This window comes from Manacus candei, unplaced genomic scaffold (assembly GCF_025592945.1).
Source record: "Manacus candei isolate 608988 ecotype Guabito, Panama unplaced genomic scaffold, ASM2559294v1 h1tg000044l, whole genome shotgun sequence".
Taxonomy (NCBI): Eukaryota; Metazoa; Chordata; class Aves; order Passeriformes; family Pipridae; genus Manacus; species Manacus candei.
In genome coordinates, this window is record NW_026138092.1 from 1060250 (window position 1) to 1074707 (window position 14458).

The 14458-nt window shown below is 39.4% G+C and overlaps 1 protein-coding gene across 19 annotated transcripts in view; it reads right to left on the reverse strand.

The window, feature by feature from the left end:
• Window positions 1–14458, reverse strand: part of ADGRL2 (adhesion G protein-coupled receptor L2) — a 373303-nt gene that overhangs the window by 20462 nt on the left and 338383 nt on the right. For 14 of the 19 annotated variants that reach the window (XM_051795993.1, XM_051795994.1, XM_051795995.1 and 11 more), the window contains 10 exons: window positions 13936–14039; window positions 12910–13095; window positions 11257–11295; window positions 8200–8383; window positions 6356–6478; window positions 5882–6087; window positions 4617–4790; window positions 3351–3560; window positions 2173–2393; window positions 833–899 (listed from right to left, as the gene is read on the reverse strand). In XM_051795993.1, coding sequence (XP_051651953.1) covers window positions 833–899; window positions 2173–2393; window positions 3351–3560; window positions 4617–4790; window positions 5882–6087; window positions 6356–6478; window positions 8200–8383; window positions 11257–11295; window positions 12910–13095; window positions 13936–14039 — 1514 coding nt within the window. The remainder of the gene's footprint in view (window positions 1–832; window positions 900–2172; window positions 2394–3350; window positions 3561–4616; window positions 4791–5881; window positions 6088–6355; window positions 6479–8199; window positions 8384–11256; window positions 11296–12909; window positions 13096–13935; window positions 14040–14458) is intronic. The other 5 variants (XM_051795997.1, XM_051796001.1, XM_051795998.1 and 2 more) reach the window with 1 other exon arrangement.

Here is a 14458-nt window from a genome sequence, read left to right on the forward strand (position 1 = left end):
GTTTATTTTCACATGAGAAGTAACATAAAGTACAAAAAGTGCTGAAACAGAACTGTATGTCTGGCACATGATCTATAAAAGTCAGAAATTTCATAACTATGCCTGATGATTCTGCTTCAGCTGAGAAACCAATAATGACAAAATACAATTTCTGAATTTGGAAATTCAAGGGAACTGAAATTCTGTCAACATTTCACAACTCTCCTACTGCGTAAGGGCAGGAGAACACGCATCTATCTGAACTTTCAAGAGCATAAAAACAAATTAATTCATCCTTCCAAACTATCAGCAATGATGGGAAAAGCTCTCTGTGTATATAGGCTGTGTCCACAGCACCAGCCTTCTGCAATATTTCCCAAGTACAGGCAGGCTTTAAAGATACAGAACTAGCAGAGAAAAACAAGGAAGTGGAATATAAGATTTATTTAATTATCCAGTGCATTAGAATACCCTTTTGAGGTAATTATGCTGGATAATCAGCAGTTAAATTCTGGAATGTGTACAGAACTGACTCAATTGAAAGCAATAACAATGGTTCCTTTTTAAAAAACCCTGTGTTTAGTACTTCATTCATTTTTCATATGACTACACATGTCAATACGACCTTCAGATTTCCAGCCATTAGGAAAAAAATGGCTGTGCTGAAGTGCCACCACAGCTTTGACAATTAATCATTTGGTCAGCACTCTTTAAAACTTTCTAAATATTTATATAACCATTGGTCACATTACAAACTGTTTATAAGCATTTTCATGAAATGTCTTGTGAATAAGGATAGTATTAACTTTGCTGTGAGGCAACCTAAAAGGAAAGGAAGAAACAAAGTTCTTACCAGAATAATAAAGGTAACAGGTCCAATGAAACTCCAGATAAAATAGTTATCTACATGGAGCCAGCAACTATGATGGGAAAAAAGAATGAAAAGTGAACAGCTGCATTAGCACCTCCATCCAGTAAATGTAAAGTGCAAAAATACTTCTTAACTGAACATTTTGCCAATAAAAAATGATAAACATTGTACAGTACCACTTAATCCATGGACAATTCCTAACCTGAAACCCTTCTGATGAGCCCTGTACAATAACACTACTGAACCTGAAACTACATCCTCAGGAACAGGTAATGTGTAAGGAGAAAGAAAACCAAAAGGAGCTCTCTCCTTGCAGTCAGTTTTGGTGACAGGTGCTATCATGGACTAATGAACCAACATCAGTAAGGATTTTTTACAGGCTTCCCATGCAACCTTCAAAATCTGCTTTTAACTTTGTATCACATGTGAAGTGCTCACTCCTGAGGAATATGAGACAGAAAACGTTCAGATGCCACGTTTTGCTGAGAAACAATATGGTATAAATAAAATGCCCCATCTGGGAGCTGAACAGTAGAGAAGGAATACATAAGATACCAGACTAAATGACGTGTAAACCTATTAGGGCCAACTTCACTTAGCAATTCATTTTTCATACAGCCCAGTTCCCTGATGAATTGCTCATTTGTCTTTCATCAGTAGCAAAATCAAGCAGCTTTCTTGTAGTCAACAGTATCTTCCCATTCTGTAACTAATTTTATCAAAGGACAAAATAAACACTCCTGAAAGGCAAATTCATGCCTCCAGCAACTCAGATCCTCAGAAATGTTTTCTGTCTACCTTCTGTCACTTCCTATATATATCTGTATTTTTGTAAATAAAAGGCAGTGGCTAAATTTTAATCCCACTCTACTCGCCTGATAAAATATTATCAAAATAAAACATATGGGTTGGAATATTGTACTGTCATAATTCAGGATGAGAGCTAGCTAGAGGGGCAGCTGAACAAAGACATCTAATGAAGCATTAGCTTAAAACTGGGTGGTTAGGCTTGTCAGATACTTTGAGAAATTTTACTTAATATACATTTGAGGACAAAAAGTTATTTACTTTTTCAATTTGTTTCAGGTCAATCTTTTGTGTTAAAAGAAAGACCATAATTTAGAATCGGTCTCTCCAGAGCACAAATCCCCTGAACCTCGAGAATTACAAAAGACTTGATTGTAATTTGTGCACAGCATCGCCATTCTCTTACCAGTAAAGCTTTCAGATGGTATTTTAGTCTGTCAGGGTCCCTCTGACAGCTAATAGGCTTTAAAAACTTATTCACTTGAAAAACACTCAGGTCACTTGCAATTACTTACGCTTTCTCTGTTCCGTAGCTCTTGTAGTCAATAGCTGCTGAGACACCAACTACTGTAGCAGGGAAGAGGTAGCCAGCAACATAATAGTACTTCTTTCTAGAATATTCACTTTCAAATACTTCTACTAACATTAGATAAAGCTGCACTCCTTCTAGACACATCCAGGCAAAGGCTGCCAGGAAGAAAAAGTGTAAGAGACCTGCAAATATCGGACATGCAATCTGCAAAGAAAGAGAGAGATGGGAATATAAACCACAAAACCTCCACATCATTGCCCCTCCAATTAAAAAGTGTGCAATAGAACTGCATATGCTTCTATAAGAAATCTTTCACAAACTCAGGAGCAATTTCCCTACCTGAAAACATAGGCTGGACATTTGAAAATACTACTGTGTGTTCAGGAGCTACAGAGAGTAAACTGGCTGAACAGTGTGAATGGAAATAAGGAAATTGCACCCTCACCCACCAGTCATCAATTATACAGTGGACTTTCCAATTTTATAAGCAACTCTTTGATTTTGAAACTGATATGGTTTTAGGACTTGGCAGTTGACATGAGCAGTTGGTTCTAGATACATAATGTGATATTGCTTATTTAAAATTATGAAGTGGCTGCCCACAGATTTTTATCTGCTGTAATTTGGAAATTTCTACTGTTTTAACAGAAATCAATCTGAATTCTCTCCCCATTGGCCAAATTCTGGATGAAACTATACTGAATTATTAAACTTCAACCCAATGTATCGCTTCAGAAATATTTTCACCAATACTGCCAGAATACCTGCACGAGTGTGCAGTGTAAAACATCTGTAAATATACACAAAAGGCTCTGTGCTAATATATATATACATAAAAAAATAGTCAATAGCTGTTAAGACATATAAATAGAGAAAACATGTGTTCCTAATACGTCAACATTTAATTTCATCTCCTTTTTCAAAAGTCTAACTACCTGCTTCATCAACAGTCAGAGTTTCTCAAGTGAAAAGGAAAAGCATATTTTGGACGGATGTAAATACTGTTTATGAGTACGTCTGTCTTATTTTCACACTGAGCTTTTATTTCAGCCTTGCTGTGTCAGAACACTGAAAACTTGTCAGTGTTGTCATGTTTTAATTCAAATCCATTTCAAACAGTCATTTCAGAGAACAAGATCAGTACACACAGAGAGAACTTACCTTGTACTCTGTCTTATCGATGCCTATTAGGAAAATGAACTCAGCAATGAATAGGTTGATACAAAGGTTCTTGTGAATAGTGTTACGATCGCTTTGCAGGCCACGGAAAAAACAGAATGTGAAGATGCAGATGGCCAGGCAAACAAGAGAGATGACAATTCCCACCCAGGTGATGACAGTGAGGAGCAATTCGTGCACTCCATCTTTGTACTAGAAATAACCAAGAATGGAGAAAATTAATATGACTCTTCATGAGTATAAACAAAAACCTATTTTCACAGGTAGCATCCAGAAAAGTCACTTGTTTATTACATGAGATGGGCAAAATGTACTCAGTAACATCTCAGTCTCAGGTCAGCTTCCCAGAAAAGCAGGATTAGGCCAAGTAGAAAAGGAGCAGGTCTGAGAGAAAAATGTGACTGTTTTATCCAAACCAGATAGCATTTTTACTTTTCCTATGTCTCCCTGTAAACTGGTCAGAAATATGGCAGACACCACATTTTTAAAGAGTCACTCGGCTCTGATGCAAAGAGAAGGGAGAGCTTTCCCTGGGACCTACTGTAAGAGTACATGTTCTTTCCTACAGACCTGCAGCTCCACAGCAGAGAAGAAAGCAATGTACAAAACCACACTGATCAGGATAAAAGGCAGAATATGCTACAGGTGTAATTCTGGCTTCAATCTCACATCCAGCTAAAGAAGGTTCCTTGCTTCAGCTATGACAGAATCACTTCTGTCCCCGTGGCTGTCTTTGCACCAGCCTTTTCCAATGCAGTGGCTGTAAAGTCCCATACCCCTGCAAATATTGCGTGCTCTGGGCCCCTGACATCCAGTAACTGCTTTATATAGACAACAACATTTCTGAGTATGAACAGGCACCTAAACAAGCAGTGTGGAAGCTCCTTGACCTTCCTCTCCAAGGAGAGCTGGCACTTGTGCTTCCAGGGAACAGCCTGCACAGCTGTCTCTACAGACACTTTCCATCTGGACTGGGGGGAGGTCTTTAAAATGGTTGTAGGGTTGGTCAGTACTTTAAAATATGACTTGTAGAAAACTCTTCTCCTTCCTTTCATTCTCTTGCTGTTATTTTACTTGTAACTTCATGGATGAGGAAGAAAAGTGCTACAGAAAGCAAAGTGCTTTGGAAAGAGTGGATAGGAGCTATAAATACTAAAGAAACTTCAGCAATTTTGGATCTTGCTGACAATTTAAAGCTAAATCTTTTAAGTTTGTTCCCTGCCTGTGGCTGGAAACATCGTTACCTACCACAATCTCCCGACGAGCCATAAGAATTGCAAAGTTGGTCAGGTGACTGCAAGCACACGTGGTGTGAGTTTTATTTGTGTCAACCAGTTTGCAGCCTTGCGTTGACCAGTACCCCATCATAGTCCTCTCGGAGTAGTTCCAGAAGGAGCAATTTGCATTGAAATAATTGTCAGGCTGGGAGATAAAAGGATAACACGAAATGAGGATTTTACACACTAAGATGGCAATAACAATCGTTTAATACGTGTAAAGGGTAATTTAGATTAAACTTTGCATGTTTCGGACAATAAAGTTTTTCATCAGCAAAACTGTGGACTGTGTTGCACAAGGAAGACATCCAGTTTAAAAGGGACTTTATAGTCCGAAGCACTCTAAAGTGTAGTCTCAATTACTGTAGACTCAATTTTAAACAATTACAATTTCCATCTTACGATTTTATGCATGGACGGTACATTATAGTCATTCTTGCTTTCTGGGAAATTAGGACTGTGAATTTATTCTGAAGATATTTTTCCTGTAATTGACAATTCGAAAACAGGGTCTTTTTCTTTTGATTGTCACCTTTGGTCAGGCCAAAGTCATGTGAACAGATATCAGGAAAAAGTTCACTCCTCAATGCCTATCTATTTTGATGAAAAACAATCAAAACAGATTTATAAAAGGAGGCAAATTGAGAGGAAAATCCAACCATATCTTCTCCATCACAGTAGTGATTATTTACTTTCCCCATGTGGGACATGAAAACAGAAAGGGCCAAAGTTATGAGCAAAGAAACACATCAAATAAAATGCCATGAAGAAAATAAACGTAAATTTAAAGTATAACAAACCAAGAGATCGTACTTTATTCTTCACTGAATAAATGCAATTTCAAGAATTTGAATAGGCATCCATAACGTGGTCCAAAAGTAATGTTGAAAGTCAAAAGTGCCAATAAAAATTGTTACATCCGGCTATCAAGAATCTTAACAGTTATTTTCAACCCTGCTACTAAGGTAAGAGTTAATTTTCAGTTAGAAACAAATTAGTCATTTACATTTTCATGCTGATTACTGAATTAGCTTTCATTAAGAATACACTTAAGTTCTAATAATCACTGAACCAGGCTCATTTAATTTTATGTTCACAGACTTAACTCGACTTGCGTCTCCGACCCAGTCCAACATTTAAAATTCAAATGGAAAAAAAAAAGGGTTGTTTTTCCCGCATGGCTTTTCTCCCTTGCTGCTTTTATGACCTTCCCATTAAGTCATTAGCGTGACTCACGTCGATGTGCTCCAGTGTGAAGTGCACGGGGTCGGTGAGGTACACCCGGCTCGACTCCTTGTTGATGGAGGCGGCGATGACGTGCGAGTTGACGGCGATGGTGCTGTTCCGCCCGGCCAAGTCGCTGCCCAGCTTTATGGTGGCGTTCTCGGTGCTGAGGAAACGGCCCAGGCTTTTGTAGATGATGAAAACCAGCTTTGCTGATCCTACAAAAGACAAGGAATCCCATCATCGTGCCACGCAGTCCTACAGAGAGGCAGCAACCTGTACTCCAGTGAACCGCCGATCAAGCACCGGTACACAGAGAGGCATTTTTAGGCTGTGGATTTGAAGAACAACGACCAGGCACTCCTGGTCTTTGAGAAAACGCCACAGAGCGGTTTTGCTGTGCTTTGTTTGGATATTTTAACCAGGGGAGGTAAGCAGGCTGGGCAGAAGTTAATGGGGTTTCAGTGCTCCGTGCCCAGGACTCACCGTTCCTGCTGTTCTGCTTCACGGTGCTCGCCGAGAGCTGAATCGAGTTGCCTCCTTTGCTGCCCTGAGGAAATTTCAAGTCCTGCACCTGGCCCTCAGTAATGAGCACTGCAACATCCAAAACTAAGCAGACCAGAGGAGGAAAAAAAAAAAAAAGTGTAAGAAAAGGAGAATGCAGAGAAAGTCTCTTGGTCAGACTGCAATATGCCAGATGACAATCTTTCCCCCCACTCTTCATTTAGTTTTCTCACACTGCTGTCTGTAAGGCAGATTTGTACTGCATGTTTCAATCACACACAGCTAGCTTCTTTACTAAATCTAGTGCACACTGCTAAAATGACAGCATTTAATAGTGATAACACGATATCAAACCTCCTCCTAGTTTGTGCCCCCTAAACATCCACTTAAAAATACCACACACACATTGCAGAAAAATGCTAGTTTTGAAGATCCTAATGTCTATGCAGTATCTCCTGCTGACAAATTTAGAACTTTAAGTATTGATTTAGATATAAAGAGTTTTTTAAAGAGTCAGCAAAGAATACCTAAGAATAGTTAAGCTGTGCATCTAGCAAAATCAGTATTCATAGCTAAAAATAATTTCTACTTTTTTTCCTAAATGTAATTCCGTATAAAGGTTTACAGGAAACCATTTTATTAGTTCTGCTAAAAAACAAAATGAAAAATCAGATGCCACTCGACTGTACTTAGGTATTACTTTTATAACACACTGTATATTGGGAAACTTTTGTGGGATTGCCATCAAACACTGGATTCCTTTGGATGGATAAAATCATATAGGTGAGAGTGGACAACTGGTTGACAAAATGTGTGTTAGATTAAACTGGTCTAACTACAGGTGTGAACTAGACTGACAAAAGGTGTGAAATTAGGGAATGACTTCTCTTTCTCTAGGCCATACATGTGTATGTCCTGCATGGCACCGGTGATGTGTTACTGTGACTCGAAGACAGCTCTGATAAGGGACTGTAAAACCCTTCCCCATCCTTTCCCAGTATCCTCCTACTCAATTAAAAACTAGGCAGAGTCATCTTCTACAGTTACAAATATGCAGACACCGAAACGTGAAAAGCCTAATTTCTGCACTCTCCTCCAATATCTCAGTGCTCTGCACATTAGCAGACTTTCAGGTTCCTCATACCTCACTGAGACAACATTAATCTCTGTAATAAGTCGAAGGAATTTTAATTTTATGCATAGCATAGATTTTTGCTTTAGCACATCCTGCGTAACAATATTTGCACGTCTCTGATACCAAACCCCTTCATTTCTCTGTCACCACTCAAATTCTAAATTAGGCTCCAACTATCTTCAGCTCCTTTGCAGTCTCCGAAGCATAGCTATTCTGCATTATGGGAGATGTAGTTCACTGAACACATTTTTACCTGAAGGCAGTCATGTTTATTATAAACATTTGGCCTATGTTCTGACTACCTGAAATATTTAACTGGCACAGTACGTTGCAAAAAAAGTAATTTAAATTCATTAGGAACATTTTATATATAACAGAAAAGCATTTTCTGCAGCTCTACAGAAAGCAGTTACCTCAAAAAATCCATACTCTGCCATTTAAGCACTCTTCACATCCATGCGTTCTGCTAATGATTTTTCAGTGGTAAATCAACTTTGCAACATCAACTACTTTCCATTTTATACTGTATTAATGACACTGAAGAAGAATGTCACTGTGGAGCATTCCCTTTTCCACTAAATGTTGTGCAGCTCAGCTTCAGAGGGTTATGTTGCTGTCTGGAGTATTTTTTCCTCATTTTGTAAAGCAACGCAGAGCACTTGAATTTCTGCTAGAAAAGAAGTTTACTTACCGATGTTTTCTGTGGGCATTGAGACTCTGGTTGGTTCTAGAAGATTATCAGCCAAAACAAAAGCCCCTTCTTCTAATGTATCAAGTAACATTGTGGCTGCATGGGCTTGCTCTGAAGAATTCATGTCCTTCCAGGACTCCAGAGCTTCAGGCCTGAGCAGGTTGTCCACTGTATCCACAATTGCCTGCATTCATTACAAAACTATCATTAGGTCTGATTGCCCTAGGCAGCTGGGGAATATTTCCAATGTTATCTGGTGACAATTATAATACTTAACTGTCAGAATGATTTACTGTGATTTAATGGCACTAGAACACAATTTTCAACAGTAAAATATTTTCCATCCTCTCCTTGGATTAGCATGAATAGAAGCGCAGTTAGCCACTAGCATTGTGTGGTCTCTTAAGTGGTAAACATGCAGATTTGACTTGTTTTGTGCCAGATATAAAGACGGTATTATTAATGTGCTGAAAAAATGTAAAAATAAATGCCAGAAGTTTTGCCTGGAGCTTTCATCTTAAAGTTAATGTCAAAACGTATAACTTCTATTTAAAAACACTAATGCCAAAATTAGCATTCTGCAGTTTAGCTAAAATGACAATACTCCTCCTCTGGAAACTGAGGCCAGCTAATGCAGCCCCAGCACTATAAACTCCTTGTCTATGACAAACTGCCTCCTTTATTACAGGAGGCATGCAATGAAGCTGACTCAGTGGATATAAATTAGCCCTGGCCACTCTCACTCCCCCTCCTGTTCCTGTACCTGTTCATAGATACTTAAAAAGATTACCAGCTCCCATTCCTGCACAAAGGTCAGTCAGAAAAGGAAATCAATAGAGCAAACAAGATGTCCACTGACTGTGCCTGTTATCGGGGAAGGCAAAACTGGAAAGCTGAAAAAAACTGCCACTTTAAAAAGTTTTACTTGTAACAACTCTATCATGTTTTAAGGTTCGTTTAGCTGCACATAAAGTAACAATAAAGAAGGAAGAGGAATAATTCAGTGACATGATTACATTATTTTTACAAAATAATCCAATCAGAGTAATCAGGTAATCAATTGAAGGCAGGCTTTTACATTAATGCATAATGTAGCTGTGCATTGAGTACACCATGCATTGCTGGAACACCCTGTTTACTCTGTCCCATTTACCTACTCATAATGTGTCATTAAGCACATATATAATTTGTTTGATCAATTTAAAAGCACTGGAAATGGAAACAGAAGACATTGTACAAACAGAAAGATGTCGGTCTGGAAATACCACATCGTGCAAACAAACGAATACAAAAGTTGGTCAAGGCTATTGTCAGAGCAAGATTAATTAGCCTAATCCATTTTAATATCCTCTTTCTGTCTGCACTGTGAGCCACCATGACCTTCCTGGCAGGTGGAAGATACTTCGAAGTGGCATTAAAGCCTTTTTTCTTTCTCTAATGGGAGACAGAATAGTCAAAATGCTCACACTGATCCTGCTGCAGCCATTAACTAGAGTGGAACAGAAATTGGTCTGCAGAGGCCAGATTCATTAGTCACCAAGAAATACAGATTGGAGCCTCTAATCTGAGGTACAAATGAATCCTCTGTCACAAAGTGGGAACTTGCTTCATTTGCATAGTGTAAGTCAGCTTTTGATTTGTAATTTCAAGAGGTTTATTAGTCTTATCTAAGCAGAGAAGCCCATTTGAGACCTACAGAAAATGACACCGTCTGGAAATGCAGGTTGTGCTGGGGATTCTCATGTATCACCACACTGTGCTGACGAGGGGTGTTTGTTAATGTGACACTATTTTATTTATTAGGGCGTAACCTAACCCTGCATTTTTCTTGTGGAAAATGATCACCTGCCCAGTAATATTTCTGAGGTGCTTCTCCTCTCAGACAGAGGCAAGGGGATGGTGGGAAAGACCCCCTGGCCCCCGTGACACAGCTCTTCTCACGATCCCATTTACTAATGAAAAGGAACCACACAAATCCACTCCACTCAAACCATATCTGCTGCATTTCCCTTTAGTATTAAAAAATATTTTCTAATAAAAAACTATTACAATTATTATTATTATTATTTGAGAAGCTATTTTCTCTCCAGATCTTTGCCTCTTTTTGTCAAATTTCTGCACAACTGGACATCTCCCATCCACTTCCAGGGCTTTAGGATAAAAGACAGAAGTGCCCTGTACAGAGAAATCTCTCTTCAATAAGAATCTTAATTAATTTTATTATGTTGCGAAGTATTTCAAAGTTCTTTTCAAAAATCATTCTTACATTTCATCTCAAACGGTACAAGTAAAAAATCAGTATTTTAGAAGTTTTGAAAAAATGTGCAATAAAATTTTTCAGAGCCAGACACATGTATGTGTTCCAGGGCTGTTTTCTCTCCTTCTCAGGGGCGAAGTGGCATTATTGGCACTTGTACAGCAGAGAAGGAGTTGGCCAGTACAGACAACCATTCTACAGCTGATGAAAGGAACTGGAAATTAGGGAGCAATGTGTGACATGCCTTCCATAGAGCCTGGTTAATGGGACACATGGCAGACATTTTACTTGTGAAGTTACAGAAATGTTTGTCTTTGCATTTTATCCTGAAGTCATTGAATTGTAACAATTCTTAAAACTGTAAGAAAGAGTGATTTTACTAGGTAAAAGGATACACAAAGAACAAAGCAAGCTATATAAAGTACATTTTTCACACAAGCAAATTAACTCTAAACAGTCTTTGATATAAAATTCTACCAAGATGAAGTAATTTCTTTAAATTGCCAGCTTTTTCCCCTACCCAAGGTTTTATTATGAGATAGATGTTATTTCCAATTCAGAAAATAACCCTTTCTGCTCTTTTTGTTTCAAACAAGTTGAGGTAAAAGACGTATAAACTTTGATGGTAAATTTTTTTTTCTGAGCGTTATACCTGTGCAAAGCCAACATTTGTAAAGTTGATATGGGGCACAATACACATTTATCAAAGACTGAAATACATAGGATCATGCAGCAAGATGATAAAGCGTGGCAGGTTGCTGAAGCAGGGAGAAAGCAGGGTGACAGCACAGGAGAGATACCTTAAGGTAAGCCCTGCATGTCTTCTCTCGTTTTTGGAGCTTTTTAGTAAGGAAAAAAAAAATCAGAAGTTAGACAGATTCTGGAAAGCTTCAGAAATAGGAAAAAAAAATACTCTGTTTTTTCAAATCGCGGTTTTGAACTACAGCCTGGACAGTAATCTAGTTTCTGTCCACAATGACTACAAAAAAAACATCACACAGGAAACATTTTTCCCCAACTGTGGTTTAAGCCCAGCTGGCAAGTCCCACACAGTCCTCGCTCATTCCCTCACCAGCACCATGGGGGGAAGAATCACAAGGGTAGGAGTGAGAAAACTCACGACTTGAGATAAAGGCAGTTCAACAGGTAAAACAAAAGCCAGGCATGCAAGCAGAGGAAACCAAGGAATTCACTGCTTCCCAGGGGCAGGCAGGTGTTCAGCCAGCCCAGGAAAGCTGGGCTCCATCACAACTGTTATGGGGGAAGACAAACACCATAACTCCTGATGTCCCCCTCTTCTTCCTAATCCCCAGCAGCTTTACATAGGGAGCAGGATGCCACAGGGGATGGAACATCCCCTTGGTGAGCTGGGCTCAGCTGTCCTGGGGCGTCCCCTCCCAGTTTCCCAAGCACCTCCAACTTCCCTGCCAGCATGGCAGTGTGAGAACAGGGCTGTGCAAGGGTTGCCCAGCAAAAACAAAACATCTCTGCATTATCAGCAGGTGTTCACCACAAACCCAAGGCATAGCCCCATAGTAGCCACTGTGAAGAACATTAACTCCATCCTAGCCAGAACCAGCACAGCAACCCTTACACGGGTGTCCAGATACCTTTTGTCCAAAGAGTGGGATTTGTATGAAAAGGCCAAAGGAGGAAATCCCTGTGTGGGCACTTGATCTGTCTCTGGGAAAACTATTTTGAGGGCAGCTAGAGACTGTAAATAAAACTATTGCCAAAATAACAGGGGAGTGCATCTCTCTCTAAAGGAGGATGAAAAAAAACTTTGTGGGTTGCTGACTCGGCTGACACAAGGCAGAGGCTGAGAAACACAGCATTTCCTCTGAGAAAAAGACGAAAGGTAACAACACTTGCAATTTCCATTTAAACCACAAAGACATACATTTTCTCTGCAATGTTTCTGGGAACATCACGCCAGAGAAAACATGAATTTAGATATGTTTTAGATATGTGTATGAAAGCATTTTTATAAAGATCAATTTTAAGTCATGTCGGTGTCTTTAAAAGGCTAAGAAAGTGCTATTATTCTGCAGAAAGTCAGATCAAAATAAAACCCTGCATCTATGCAGAATCCCACTGATTTTATTACACGTTCAGGGTTAAAAGGATCACTGGATAAACACGCTGACTTGTTACAGAATTTCTGAGAGTTGATACTCATTTCCCTCACACTAGTTATAATGCATTCCAGATTTTAATACGGGACACAGCTATGTATTTTAGGACCAGTCAGCTATTGTGAATTATATCTTATTCCCTAAAGAAGGTAATTGCAACTTTCTGCCGTGTATTTACTGCTGTTTTCCCTCATATGCTTATTCCAGAACTACGCGCACGCAGGAACAAAGTACAGGTTAATATTTCTGAAAGGAAAAGAACACAAAGCCCAAGGGCAATGGTTATCCCAGCATGAGGAGGTGATGGGAGGCGTGTACCTTGTTATAACTCCTTCCAGCAGAGTCCTTTTCACTGGGCCGTAGTTCCTGAAGTTGAGCATCCAAAATGTCCACGAGCTGTTCCATCAGCCTCACTGAGGAACTCACATCGCCAGCAAACACTGGGCCTTTGGTGTGTTTAGCCAGTTCATTGGCCAGACTAGCAGCATTTTCCCCACTTCTGATCTGAAATGACAATTTATATTATCTCAGCAGGGTCCCTTGTTCTGCTTGAGGCTCCTAATTCCAATTCCCTGTGTACCTTTGTTGTGGTGAAATAACCATTTGCACATACACTGAAATCTGTAACTAATTGAGACCAATAACGTTCTCTTTATCTCAGAAGATTAAAGGTTCTTAGATCCATGACACACAAAAGCAGTTCTTAACAGCCATCAAAACCAGAAATCTGACTGGGACTTCTGGGCTAGATCTGCTATTCATCCTCACTTTTATTTTAGTGCCATTATCAGACAGTAAGAAATCTATTTGTTCATACCCATGCTTGAGGCATTCAAAAGTCAAGTAGCTTGGTATTGACAACAAATTATTCAGTTTTCAGAAACTTTGTAAATCTCAGTAGGGAGGGAAAACACAGAAAGTGGTTCTGCACTCTAATCATACTGTTATCAATGCACTCAGACAAAAATCTATTCATTACAGTGTAATTTTGACTGAACAAAACCCCTTGCTGCATACCACAGGTTTTGCTGTTTGACTTACAGTATTTGATTTATGAAGCAAATATTGCGTTTGGTTTTTGAACATCAGCAAAGCTACTTTGTTCTCAATAGTGATGAGAACGTGTAATCACAGATTCAATTACAGAACTCAGAGGGAGGGCACACCAAAACATGCACATGAACCCAACTGCTGGCCAGTGCTCTGCACTTGGAGCACACACAACTCCTTCTGCTTTGAAAGAACAGAGAGTAACAAACACAGCTTCAACAAACTGAATTATTAATGCTCAGAGTTAAAATCTTTAATCACCAGCGTACACCAGATTAAAAGGTTTCAACCAACCTTCTGAGCCAGCTGATTTACCCAGTGTGAGGTACAGTTGCTAAGATCAGGGCCTTTGGGGTTCCACATTCCCGTTAAGACCACGCAGAGATACGAGGCAGTTCCTACAACAGATGTAGAAAACTACAGTGAAAGGGAAACCATTTTTCTGCACGCATTCAGGAAATTGGCTACACTAAACAATGCTAAATTCTGAATGCTGCTAATGGTAGTAGTTGACAATAATTGACAAAAACGAAAGGAAATAACGTCGATTACAAAGAGCAACGAAAAAAGTCAGTGAAAAGTACCAGACGTTTTCTGCAAACAAACAAAAAGCCCTTGATTTTTCCTGGAGCTCATCCAGAGGGGAGCTAATAATGAGAAAGGCAGCTGTAAGCATATTTCACAACAGTCCTCAAGCAGTGCCCTAAAATTTGACCTGGATTCTCAAAAGTGCAAGCACAAGGTAATTCTGCGGCTACGCTCAAATGACGTTTGCAGACTGACCACTGACTGCTGCCAGTAGAGACTGCACTCTGCA